At 42.3% G+C, this 13,610-nt stretch overlaps 2 protein-coding genes and 1 long non-coding RNA gene across 3 annotated transcripts in view; 2 read left to right on the top strand and 1 right to left on the bottom strand.

Annotated features, from left to right (window-relative positions):
- Positions 1–13,449, bottom strand: part of LOC129728105 (uncharacterized) — a 65,803-nt gene extending 52,354 nt beyond the window's left edge. The window contains exons 1-2 of the mRNA XM_055686497.1: positions 13,266–13,449; positions 13,147–13,205 (exon numbers count right to left, since the gene is read on the bottom strand). The gene's annotated coding sequence lies outside the window, so the exon portion shown is untranslated. The remainder of the gene's footprint in view (positions 1–13,146; positions 13,206–13,265) is intronic.
- Positions 6,310–7,976, top strand: LOC129728975 (uncharacterized protein K02A2.6-like). The gene is made up of 3 exons (XM_055687449.1): positions 6,310–6,612; positions 6,814–7,448; positions 7,526–7,976. The coding sequence occupies exons 1-3, from the start codon at positions 6,310–6,312 to the stop codon at positions 7,974–7,976; spliced, it is 1,389 nt and encodes a 462-aa protein (XP_055543424.1).
- On the top strand, positions 12,540–13,138 carry LOC129728106 (uncharacterized). The gene is made up of 3 exons (XR_008728628.1): positions 12,540–12,658; positions 12,712–12,977; positions 13,035–13,138. It is a non-coding gene; the product is annotated as an uncharacterized LOC129728106 (long non-coding RNA).
- Positions 13,450–13,610: the final 161 nt, after the last annotated feature.

The following is a 13,610-nucleotide window of genomic DNA, read 5'->3' as shown; positions in this document are numbered from 1 at the left end:
CCACACGTTGTACATCACGTTTCCTATCTTCTCGATGACGACACCGGGAGCCCATTCCCAACCATTCTGACCAAAGAGTTTAGAGTATACGTGGTCGTTTTGGTCGAAGGTCCTCGGTTCCTTGCGGTCGTCATTCGTTGGCACGGGAGCACGTACTGGCGGTGGACGCAGAAGCTCGAGGCACGTCCGGATTTTGCGACCAAACATGACCTCGGATGGCGACTTCTGATCAGGCAGGGCCCGGTTTGGCGTGCTTCGGTAGGTTAGCAGAAAGATGTCCAGTGCTTCTTGGATGAATATTCTCCCCTCTCTGATTTTCTTGACGGCCCGCTTGAAGGTGTCTACATATCGCTCCGCTTGGCCATTCGATTGCGGATGAAATGGGGCTGTCGTGACGTGCTCGATGCCGTTGGAAGCGCAGAAATAGGCGAATAGTGCGCTGGTGAACTGAGTATCGTTGTCGCTGACTAGAGTTTCCGGCATACCAAGCCGAGTGAACAACCCACGCAGGATGTTACAGGTCACAGCGGTGGTGATGCGGGTCGTTTGAATGATCTCAGACCACTTGGAAAACGAATCGATAGCGACCAGGTGATAGTCGCCTTCGATTGGACCGGCAAAGTCGATGTGGACGCGTTGCCACGGAGCGTTCGGTTTGGGCCACGGCACCCGGTGGAGAGTGAGGAGGTGATCAAGCTACGGACGCACACTGCTGGCATGCTTTAATGAATCTGGTAATGTCGGTATCCATACAGGGCCAGTAGACGTAGCTTCGAGCGATGGCCTTCATACACTGCATGCCAGGATGGCCACGATGAAGCTGTTCAAGGCACCGCTTTCGATGAAGCGACGGGATAACAAATTGTTCGGCAAATAAGATGCATCCATCCACCACAGAGAGCGATTCTTGGCGATATTGGAACTGACGAAGCTCAGACCCCTCGAGCGGTGACTGAGGCCAGCCGTTCTGGACGTAACGGTGGACTTGGCGGAGCAGTGGATCTTCCTGGGTGCTTTGTGCAACGACTCTGAAATTGAGAAGCAACACTTTAACCGTATTAGATACTACCGACCTAAGATCCTCTTCCAGAATGAGGCTCGCGATGACGTAGTCCTCTCAGTTACCGAACTTCTCGGTGGACACGTATTCAATCTCGAAGTCGTAGAGCAACAAGGTGAAGGCAAAACGTTGCAGACGGTTAGCGGTGTATACAGAAATCCCCTTCTTGAAACCGAAAATGCGTAACAGTGGCCGATAATCAGTTTGTCTTGTGGAACTTCGTGACGGCGAAGATGATGGCCAAACCTTCACGATCGGGCGAGCTAAAACCTTGCTCCGCCTTCAAGAGTGCCCGAGATGCGCGTTGAACGACCTTGATGGTGCCATCAGGGAACCTGTGGCTAATGGTAGCCCCGAGACCAACGGAAAAAGCGTCAGCAGCCACGATGATCTCCCGCCTTGGATAGTAGTGCATGAGGAGAAGATCCGACAAAAGAATCCGTTTAAATTGGTCGAACGAGCTTTGGCACTCCGAACTTCACATCCGACTTGAGAAGGTTGTCGTGCGGGTAGCGTAGCATGCGCATGTTGGGGACGAACTTGCCATAATAGTTTATAGGCCCCAGAAAAGAGCGCACCGGATACATCGGTTGAAGGAGGCAACCTAGAAATCGCTTCAATTTCGAACAGATCCGGGCGTAGCCCACGACAATCCACGATGTGCCCCAAATATCGGATTTGCTGCTTGCGAAACGTACACTTCTCGACTCGGATTGTGAATCCGAGTTCTTTCATACGCTGTAAAACCTTCCGTAGGCTGTGCTCGTGTTCCTCCTCCGTTTTGCCGCCAACGATGACGTCGTAGCCAGAAGTGCCCTTAAGTCCGGCTAGCATCCCTGTAGATGGCGGTGATGTTAGAGGCAGTGTCAAGTTGTAGGCGGATATCCGTTCCAAAAAGTCCAACGGTAACGAATTTGCGTCGCTGCTCCACACTGCACACGTCGACGGCCACAACCTTCGTAGAAACTGGTTCTCTTTTGCGTCTGCTTCCAGCTTTTCGGAACTTGGCACTTTGACAGTATCCTTCACGGTGTCCGGTTTGGCTACAGTATACGCATTTATGATTTTTGTAGCAATTCCTAACGTAGTGGAATCCACCACAGAACCAACAAGGCGAATTTGGTTTTTTTGCCAGTGTCACTGAAAGGACGCTTCGGTGACTGTCGATCACGCTTTTCATGCCGCCTTCTACCTAACTTGCGAACCGCTTGCACTTGGTTATACGTTGTCGGAGATTCGATCATCGCACCGTCGTGTTTGATGTTGTCGAGGCTCTGACATTCTCTAGAAAGCTGCTCCAATGTCACGTCGTTCCGCTCTTCAATTTTTGAAGGCGCGTGCGAATCTCGACTTCGTTCTCCGATTTCAAACCACACACGTAGACCAAGCACTTGAATTGCTCTTCGAAGAGCTTGCCAATCTCAAACTCCACGCAAGCTTTATTTACTCGGCAAGCGGAAGCCACATGGTATTCTACAGGATTCTTCGCAATCTGCAGACATCGGTCACGACGGCTTATTACCGATTCTTTTGCTCCGAACAGTCTCTTGAGCTTACTGCTTAGCCACCGTTTCGGAAAACGTGAATTTTTTCGGCAACTTAGGTAAAATGTAACTCACATACCTCTCATGTTCAGATTAGGGATACCATCCGTCCTGACTTAGCAGGACATGTCCTGATTTTGTAATCCTATTTGGGCGTCCTGATTTATTTTTCATATTCTAGCATTTGTCCTGATTTTCTCAAAATATTCAATATTATAGCTTGACAATACGCAGAATTTTTCGGAAATTGATCTTTTTCCGATTCCTGGATACAACGTTCACTAAGATCGATTTTTGTGCCCGGTTGCATCTATTTGCATTTTTACCAAAACTGAGTTTTTGAGAAGAAATGGTAACTAACAATATATACAGTGGTGGGCACCATTCTGCTAATTCGCTAATCGCTAATTAGTGACGCTTATATTCAGTTAGCGATTTCGTTAATTTTTGAGCTGGTTAGCGAAACTGTTAGCGTTGCTAAAATTTTGGCCTTCGGAACGCTAATCGCTAAATTTTGTAGATAAGCGACAATAATACTATTTAGAAAAACTGTGAATTGTTGATGGCGTACGTAAATTGCTTTGAAAGATGAACATACTTTACTGCGAAAGCTACTAAGGAAAGTATGTTTCATTTAAAAAACTTTCAATTGTCTTAGTTGTCTAGAGTTCCTCCGCAGAGAGATGTCCAAGCTGAGTTTCAAACTTGTGTAAAGTTTTTTGTAGTAGCAATTCGTAACCAGATAGCGCTACCAGTGACAGCCTCGTATACCAGCGAAAAAAAAATGTATTGTAGCGATAAGGTCACCAGGCGGCACTAGTGTACACGTGATTTATAACGCAATTCTATTTGAAAACTTACACAGAATTTTCGATCACTGTTGTTCTTGCTTGGACGTCTGTCTGTGGTTGCTCTCTTTACGACACAAATGCAAGTCAGTCTTTTTACCCTAGAATGGAGTTCTGGTTATCGTTTAAGCCACAGGAGCATTTTGAAAAACAAGCTCAAAGTCTAGATTGAATTTTCGGTACACCAAGAACCAGAACAGTAAGAATTGTTTGTAAGAATTGTTTTGTGAACCTTTTATTGTAAATAGCTCTAAAAAGTAATTGTTTTCGTTTGTTTTACCACAAAATATCAAAGTGGTCCAAAACAAATAAAACACGAGCAATAAATATAGCGATAAGACTATTTACATATTAATATGTTAGCGATTAGCGATTGGCGGAAGTTCCACTAATGTGGGTTTAGCGATTATCGAGCTAAATTTTTCGATAAGCGGCTTAGCGATAGCATCGCTAAATTTTCGGTTAGCGGTGCCCACCACTGAGTATATAGTTTTGTAATATTAGATGAATTTGACAACTTTTTACTGGAGAGCTTTGTGAAAGCATCCTGTAGTATATTAGTCATACCTTTATCCTATGATCTTTGCTTCGGTAAAATACTAGTTACCTTTCCTATTAATATACTTTGAATGAATGAGAGTGTAGTAGTGAGAGGATAGCGAAGAGGATTGGAGAATCAGAATCAGCAGGGATTGGTGAGACGACAAGCAACGAAATAGGACGCGTTACTACAAACTGGCGACTTGTAGGGATTCTTTTGCGAAAAATAACATGGTAAGCATAACGGATTTGTGAAAATCTATAGAAGGCGGCAAACGCCTTTTGTGAGAATGTTCAGCGTTTAAGTTATTAGGAGAATTTCCTCTGGCTAGAGTTTTTTTTTGCGTGATCATTTCTAGCACGACATTACGGCAGTGGTGTTGGTCGAATTCTGAAAATTCTTGAAGCATGCGGGCCGTAATGTCGGATGTTTTTCTTTCTGGAACAAAGCGGGAATAAGAAGCATTGCCCCGAGTTGTTGCGAAAGTCGAAAAGGGCTTTCCGGGAATTTAGTTGACCGTTTCAGAATGGGCGAAAATCCTATGGATTTACCATGTGGTATCGGAAAGTTCGATTAAAAATGGCGAAAATCGACAGGATTTTCCAAGACGGCTTTATTTTTCAAAAGAAGTAGAAAATGCGAAAATTAGCACAATTTTCCACGAGCAAACGAAAACGGGATGGTTTCTTTGTTGTTTTGAAACGATATTGATGCGTAGATAAACTAGTTGAAAGGGTTTGCTAAAAGGTGTTGGTGTATATTCCACTTTCAGATGGAAGATTCACAACCGGTGCTACCTTTCAGATGCAACCAGATAGAGACAGGCAAGTTGGCAAAAGAGTGGAGATCATGGAAGGATTCTTTGGGATGCTATTTCGCGGCTTATGGCATAACAGATCAGCAGGTTATGAAGGCGAAACTATTGCATCTAGGTGGCCCAGCGCTTTAAACCGTGTTCAAGAACTTGAAAGATCGTGACCATATGCCGGTAGTTTCCCTGATGCCAAAATGGTACGATGCCGCGGTCGACAAACTGGATGAATTCTTTGAGCCCCGGCATCAAACAACATCAGAACGTCGCAAGCTCCGCCAGCTCAAACAGAAGTCTGGATGTTGCCGATTTTATAATCCGGCTGAAGCAACAAGTTTCGGAATGTGGTTTCGAGCGCTACGGAGATCGAAGAAATACTAACGGAGATTAACCTCACCGGTGCGGTTGTAGAGGGGTGCAATTCTAACGAGGTCAGAAGAAGGATTATGCTCAAAGACTTGCCATTTGCCGAAATTGAAGCTTTTGGAATATCATTGGAGGGCGTGAATCAACAAATCGAGGGATTGAATGAGCCACCTCAAAAGATTTGTCGCGTAGGTCCACCGAAGGAACGATTTGCGAACCACAAAGGCTCATCGGTGAGGTCCAATGCAGATAGAGCCTGCTACAACTGTGGCAATATTGACCATCTGGCCGCTTCGAAGTTGTATCCAGCTCGCGGCAAACCGTGTAGGAACTGCCATATTTATGGCCACTTCGAGCGTATGTGCCGTAAACAAAAACAACGTTCCTTGCCTGAACGTATTAGAAAGCAAGTGCGAACCGTAGAGGACCAGAAACCGAATCAGAGCGATGGAAGCAACAAGGAAGAAACTGAGCAGGACAAGGTATATTCTGCTTTTTATTCCGGAAACGAGAGCAATGTTGTGACGTGCAACATCGGGGGCGTTGATGTGGACATGCTGATCGACTCCGGCGCCGACGCGAATCTAATTAGTAACGTGGCCTGGTTGAACCTAAAGGAAAAACGAGTAAAATTGATCTCCTCCACGAAAGTATGCACAAGGATTCTCAAGGCATACGGAAGCAACGATCCGTTGAAGATTTGAGGAACTTTTGTGGCGGAGATAGGGGTTAGTTAAAAGACGACTCGGGCTGAATTTCTAGTTGTCGGAGGGGGACAGCGTTGCCTCCTTGGTGACACTACAGCAAAGTGCTTGGGAATCCTCAAAGTCGGATTGAATATTAATCAGGTCGACAATAAACCACAGCCATTCTCGATTATCAAGGGTGTTAAAGCATTCATTCACATCAATCCGGATATGGCTCCTGTGTTCCAACCTATGCGCCGCCTACCTCTTCCATTGGAAGAAGCTGTCAACAAGAAGTTAGACGAGCTTCTTCGACGTGACATCATTGAGCCGAAAACCGGACCTACCACTTGAGTATCTCCACTCGTCGTGGTAGGAAAGGCAAACGGTGAAGTAAGGTTGTGCTTGGACCTTCGCCGTGTAAACGAAGCGGTTCTCAGGGAGCATCATCCTATGCCTGTGGTGGATGATCACATTGCGCGCCTAGGCAAAGGTACTATTTGGAGTAAACTGGATATAAAGGAAGCCTTTTTACAAATCGAACTGGACGACGAATCTAAGGATGTGACCACGTTTATCACCGGACGAGGACTATTTCGTTTCAAACGGATGCCGTTTGGTTTGGTGACTGCACCGGAGCTCTTCCAAAGGGCTATGGATGAGATTCTAGCCGGGTGTGAGGGTGTAGCTTCGTATCTCGATGACGTCATCATCGAAGGAAAAGACATGGACGAGCATGACACACGACTCAATGAGGTAATGTAACGGTTTTTAGTCAATTAAGTTGGCTTGAATTATTCCACTATCACTAGTTTCATTACTAACTCAGTAAATCCTTACGAAGTATGAATTGTTTCAGGTGTTGTCTCGTTTGAAAAATCGAAAGGTGGCTCTCAACTGGGAGAAATGTCGGTTTCGTGTTACCGAATTGGATTTCCTGGGACACATAATCTTCAGAACAGGGATCCGACCTTCAGATACGAAGATTCGAGCTTTGTTATCGTTGTAGCCAACTACATGAACAAGTTCATACCGAATTTAGCAACAATAGATCAACCACTACGAAAATTGTTAGCAAAAGATGTCAAATTCGAATGGTCAAAGGAACAAAACGATGCTTTCAACGAGATCAAATCGGCTTTGAGCAAAGTTCAAAACTTAGGATTCTATAGATTAGCAGACCGAACAGCTGTCATTGCTGACGCAAGTCCGCATGGGCTAGGGTTCAACCAGCATAACGAGCATCGTGTAGTAAGTTTCGCCTCCAAATCGTTGACCGAAACTGAGCGTAATGAAAAGATAATAGTTCGTGCAGTAACCCTGTCGGCTCGTTCTTGTACGGCGTTCACGTGGAAAGAGATTAAAGAGGCTTCTATGTCGGATTCTGAAATCAAAATCGTGTTGGATTCTCTGCTCAATGACGTAGATAGCTTGCCTATTGAATATCGGGTGGTGAGAAATGAACTGTGTCAGTTTGAAGATGTTCTGCTCAGGGGTGATCGGATTGTAATTCCGAAATCTTTACGTACTAGAGTGCTGTCTGCTGCTCACGATGGTCACCCGGGAATAACGATGATGAAGAATCATTTAAGGTCAAACGTATGGTGGCCGAAAATGGACGGCGATGTCGAGAGCTACGTAGAAGGCTGTAGAGGTTGTACTCTTGTAGCAGCACCGGATCCACCGGAGGCAATGACTCGCAGCCACCTCCGTCCTATCCTTGGCACACATTGGCTATTGATTTCCTCGGTCCTTTGCCGGAAGAACAAAGCCTGCTCGTGGTGATCGATTATTATTCCCGATTCATCGAGGTTTGCGAAATGGAGACTACTACAGCAACTGATGTGGTAGGAGAACTGGCTATTATGTTTGGAAGGTTTGGTATTCCGTCGTTCATAAAGGCAGATAATGCTCCTCAGTTTAGCACTGAGTGTACGGAGATAGAGGAGTTTTGTAAGTGTACTGGATTCAAAATTTTGAATACTATCCCTTACTGGCCTCAGTCTAACGGCGAAGTGGAGCGGCAGAATAGATCAATTCTGAAACGACTACGCATTGCACAGGAGCTGGGCCAGGACTGGAGAAAAGAGTTGCGTGATTACATCTTAACGTATCATTAGACGAATCATCCATCAACAGGAAAATCACCCGCAGAACTTGTATCTCGAGTATCATTGTATCCCGAGTACCACGCAGCAAACGTCACTTTGAAGTCGGCCTCAAAACGGAATTCCTAGATATTGCTGGCCAGAGAGTCAAGGATGAGTTCCGTATTGGGTGGTACTTGCACTTTGATGAACGAAGCGAAGGATTGAAAAAGACGTTCTTGCCTTTCATCGTTCCTCTGCTGTTGCTGAGTAAATTGCTACTGCTGCTGGGCAAATCGGACCAACATGTTATGATGCTGCATTTGCACAAACATGGTGATATTGACCTGGGTTTGCGGTTGGTGGGGCGGGATGGACGCAAATTGCTGCTGCTGGGCCGTAGAAACTGGAATAAATGGCGGCTGCTGCTGGTGGTGCACGTGATTTCCCGAGGCGTCGGCACCATTTTGTTCATTGTTACTCGCCATCGCGCTTTTATTCCACTTTCTCTTCTTCCGCGCGGGAGGAGAAATATTGGCTATTTCCTTTCGCAGAAAAACAACCCTCATTCGCGATTGTTCGTCACCACTTTTGGGTCGTGGTACCCCGGGAATGACACTCAAAAGGCTCTTTACATCGGAGTAAATAAACGGTCCCGATTACAACTAATTAAAAGCTATTCACGACACGTTAAAAAAAAAAAACTGTAATGGCCGGACAACATTCTTTCATTTATGCGCATTTCCAGCATCGCACATGACAGCTACACACTTAGAATTCGAATTTGACTTCGGTGAAAAAAAATGCCGAACAGGTATGGCTAAACTTCATTTTCACTGAAAAAATCAGGACATGATCACATTTGCATAAATTCGTCATACATTTTTGCTGAAGTTTTCGTTAAATATATATTTTGCGGAAAATTCGGCACTTCAAATTACCGTGTTCTCCTGCAAAATCGAGTACAACCGAAGTCGGTTGCAGTTTTGCCGAAATTTTGCAGAATCATACTCATACTGCCGACATTCAGTTTGTTGAACTGGTAGCCATTTTATTTGTTTGTTCGTATAAACTATAATATTGCGATTGTACCTGCGAAAATGGATGAAATACTGGAACTACTTGGTAAAGCTGATGTAAGACTGGTGGAAATTTTTCGTAAGTAACCAGAGTTTATGTCAAATGTATTGTTGTAGGAAAGTGATAATACGTTGGTTTGTTTCCATTGCCACCAACAAATTCGAGGCTATGTTGATGAGCTGGAAAGGCATGTTAAAACCCACGTTAGACAAGGTCACTTTTCTTCAAATCTTACGTTTTACGATTGTATGGTTCGTAAATGTAAAGCTAGATATAATCACTTTACATCGCTTAAGAGACACATACAAAAAGAACATCCGAGGCAAGCGCGTTTATTGCATGAAACACAACCGGTACCGTTAGAAAATAGTATTTTAGCGTCACCGTAATCAGCATGCCTAATCCAGGAAGGCGCAGAATCCACGCGGGATAACTTCCCAGCTAATGCAACTTCCACAAATCTGAAAAGACATACGCCTGACATTTGCTCTGATAAGCATGATAGTGATTGCAGTCTTACTATTGAACAAATTAAGCACTCAATATCATTGAGGATCTGTCGTTTGGCCAAGGATGTATCACTTCCACAGACTAAATTTACCGAACTAATTAGTATTTGTGAAATGGTTATAAAATTACTATCAGAACTTTTCCAAAACAAATTCAAAACTTTTTTAAAATCAAATAATATCGATGAAACGACCGACGAAGTATTAAATTTCCTGAATGATATCAATTTCCCAAATATGTTTGAGTACATTCGCACGCAACAGAAACAGAACCAATTTTTGAAACAATTAGCCGTTGAGATACCACAGCCACAGGAAATGATGCTTAACATTCGCCAGGATATCCGACATGTGAACGGAATACCCACGACAGTCGCAGTGAATGAAACATTTATGTATATTCCGATAATTGAAACGCTAACCCTTATTCTCAACCCGAAAACTCATTGATGACGAATGTTTTTATCTTCATGAAACGCAAGGCGTTATGGAATATTCATCATTTAGGTCAGGCTCCACTTTCAAAAATAGTGAATATTTTAAATCGTTTCCTGAAGCGATCCGTTTAAGCATTTATCTGGACGACATTGAAGTTGGTAATCCACTAAGTTCTCGAGCTGGAATCAATAAAATTTCTGTATTTAACTTCAAAATCCAAAACATTCCCGAGAAGTGGAATAGATCACCACGAACTATTTTTCCAATTATCTATTGTCACACACTAGATGCGAAAAAATATGGTTACAATAAAATTCTAAAGCCATTGGTTGCGGATTTTAAAAAAAGTAGGAGGGTGGTATTCAAGACACGACCGCATGACGTTGACTACCGTATTCTTATATAAAAAAAAATATTCCATTGAAGCAAATAGTAGAGGGAATTGCAACGCTTCTTTTACAAAACTTCTGTAACAAAATTTACATAGATGATGGAATGGTAGAGACAAATGTTTCTTGAAAGCTGCGCCGGCCGCAGTCGTAATATTAACAGCATCACAAACATGCATTTTTGCAAGGTTTTTTCCGCTAGCAGCAGCATTTGGTAAAACATAAAATTCAATTAGCCGCTTCTGTACCAAAATTTCGAGGCACCAAAAGGTGCCAGTTGCCGATTATAGTTTCCTGGTTAGTCCGTCCAGAATTCCAGCCATTTAAGTGTTTTGCAGTAGCCATTTACTACTAAAGCCACCAGCATAACGGGTGAAACCGGCACGAGATGACCGGTACTATTTTGTATTTCCTTCTTTCAGCTGCTATCACCTAGCGTCCGCATGTCACTGGTGCGGTTTTGGAATCAGAATGATCGGGCGCCGGCCGCTGTCGTAAAATTAACACCAACAAAAAGATGCATATTTGCAAGGTTTTTTCCGCTAGCAGCAGCATAAACATCGGAAACAGAAAGTGACAACAACAATAACAACAAAGTCAGATCGATTGTATCCGTTAGTGTCGACTGTGCTTGGGAAGAGAGGTAGTGATTGGCTGCGCGGTATGATCTAGACAATCGATATTAATTACCAATTTTTCAATAGTGTATCTCAAACAATAGTTTGTTTTTGTTACATAAATTTAACCGTAAAAGAATTTCTGATCGATTGATGCCAAAACCTCGAAAACCTGATTATAGATGACTGCAAAATAAGCGCTCAAAACCTGACCACTTTTCTCTGGTTTTCCCTGGTTGAATTACTAGATTTTCAAATTCAGGGGCCTAACTTCGATATAGACGTTAGTCAACGTCAAAACTTGAAAAAGGTATAACCGTACAATACGATAATGAGGAATACATACTGCGTGCTGCTGTTGCTATGTTTTGCGGGGATACTTTAGCTTCTCACGAAGTGTTTGGTTTGCTAGGGCCGCAAGCCGCATTGTTTTGTCGCTTGTGTACCATCTCTAGAAGAGAATTTCGAACGAATCCTCAGCAAAAGTTTGAACTTCGAAGGATAGAGTGGTATGATTCGAACCTTGAAAAGTTAAGAGCCGGAGAAATTAAATCTTCTGAATGCGGTTTACAAGATAGCGGATGTGTTCTGAATGAATTAGAGAATTTCCACGTAACTCAAAATTTTGCATTAGATGTCATGCATGACTTCGCGGAAGGTGTAATCCCGCTAACTATTCAGCTTGTTTTGGGTCACTGCTTTAAACAGAAAAGGCTCGGCTTGTATAAAGGCCAAATAAACCACAGAATCAATACTTTTAAATATGGCTATGCTGACAAAAAAAATCGGCCTTGCGCTAACATTACAGACTCTATGCTGATGAAACCGGAACAAAATAAGCTCAAACAAACTGCCTCTCAGAATACATGTTTCTTACGTGCATTTCCATTCTTATTCTATCATAAAATTCCACCAAATGACGATTGCACTCTCTTAATAGGCCATCTTATAAACATACAAAGGATTCTTGATTCATCGATAATATCAGAACACATGCTTGCCTGTTTAGAGGAGCACATCAAGTTGCTTCAGAACATATTTTATCAAAAATTCGAGCAAAGAATTAATAAACTTCACCACCTGGATCATTACGTTGAGTGCGTTAAAAGAAGTGGTAACATGAAACAATTCAATTGTTTAGTATTCGAGCAAAAAAAAACAAACCATTGAAGGATCAAGCCTCAACGTGTCGCAACTTTGAAAATATTTGCAAGAGTCTTGCGAATAGGCAATCTTTTTCTTCATGCATAGATATACCAGACAACCCGTTCTGTGATAAAATTATTTACAATAATGGAAAACTTATTCGCAGCGAGAATTGCTTGAGTAGAAAGTTTGTCAATGAACCATATGTCTTCAGACCGAAAACAGTAACCATAAATGGTGTTGAGCTAAGGCCGAATTTAATTGTGTGTATAAAGAATTTTCGAAATGAACTTTATCCTTGCTTTGCCATTATAAAAGAAATAATAATTTCTCGAAACCGAATTTGCTTACTGCTGACCATATGCAATACAGAAACATATGATACTTATCTCCAAGCATTTTGTGTAAACGTAACCTCAGAAATACAATTCTTCTATTTAGAAGATATTCACTATCACACAACTTTTTCGTTCTGGATGCCAATTGGGAGCAACCTAAAATATATTTCAAGGCGCACATATCAACAAGATTATTGAGTAAATCATAAACAGTTTTTTGTTCAAGTTATTTTCATTGTTCCGTTTTTCAGGTGAGGACGAAATATCCGATCTCGAAACATTTTTTTCACTGGATAATAACGACTTCATTAGACTAAAATAAAAAACCGCACAAGTAAAAGCTATACTGAATCTTCAAAAAAAATATCAAGACGGCCTTTATAGAGAAGAAATTATTGAAGAGGTTTACATCAACGGTGAACCGGACACTGCTCATGCAACACATCAAACTACAAGCATATCTGCAATCGCATCAGTTGACAAGCCAAAGTTATATAAATCTATAATTTTAGACAAGGTAATTCAAGTTTTTATATTCAAGTTAAGGATCACATATGTCTTGTTCTGATTTTAGACTGTGGATATAAACAAGATCTTTGGCCTTACTTACTGAAGGTATTGCAGTCATGGAGAAATTTAAATTTGCCACAGCAATTACTGATAAGCTTATTACAAAAATTACACACATTCTTTGTGATTTTCTCGTTTTCATATCCGGAGGGTTTGTGTTGATCGAGATCTTGATCTGGAAGAGATTAGTTTTTTTTTAATTTTAGGAGAGCGTCAACAACATAAAAAGATGTACTGGCAGAAGCCCTTGTTGAGAGCTATCCAAGTCTGGCTTCCACTGCATCGGATAATGTACAGGTACACAGGCACAGTTTTATACTTTTAATGTGATGAAAATGATTTAAGCTGTATTCCCGCATAGATCACATAACTTCTTATTTGGATATTGAAAACTTGAATTTTATGACAAGATTGTCATTGTTTTCTTGACTTCCTCGCTAAAATGGTCTAAGCGCAAGATAAAAAAATTAAAAATGGTCTAAGCGCGAGATAGCAATAATGTTTTGTAACAAAAACTTATATTGTGTTGCTTTATATCTTATTTATATATAGTCCCTCTGGTTCCACAAGCATGGACGTG

This window comes from Wyeomyia smithii, chromosome 3 (genome assembly GCF_029784165.1).
Source record: "Wyeomyia smithii strain HCP4-BCI-WySm-NY-G18 chromosome 3, ASM2978416v1, whole genome shotgun sequence".
Lineage (NCBI taxonomy): Eukaryota > Metazoa > Arthropoda > Insecta > Diptera > Culicidae > Wyeomyia > Wyeomyia smithii.
Note: the sequence above shows the minus strand (reverse complement) of the source record. Positions and strands in the feature narration are given on the sequence as shown.

Excerpts from the sequence above, each read along its gene's own strand:
- LOC129728975 (XM_055687449.1), top strand. The coding sequence starts at position 6,310 with ATGCCTGTGGTGGATGATCACATTGCGCGCCTAGGCAAAGGTACTATT. Across the intron at positions 6,613-6,813 it reads ATGACACACGACTCAATGAG|AACAGGGATCCGACCTTCAG; the intron begins GTAATGTAACGG and ends CATAATCTTCAG. Across the intron at positions 7,449-7,525 it reads ATGATGAAGAATCATTTAAG|CAGCACCGGATCCACCGGAG; the intron begins GTCAAACGTATG and ends GTACTCTTGTAG.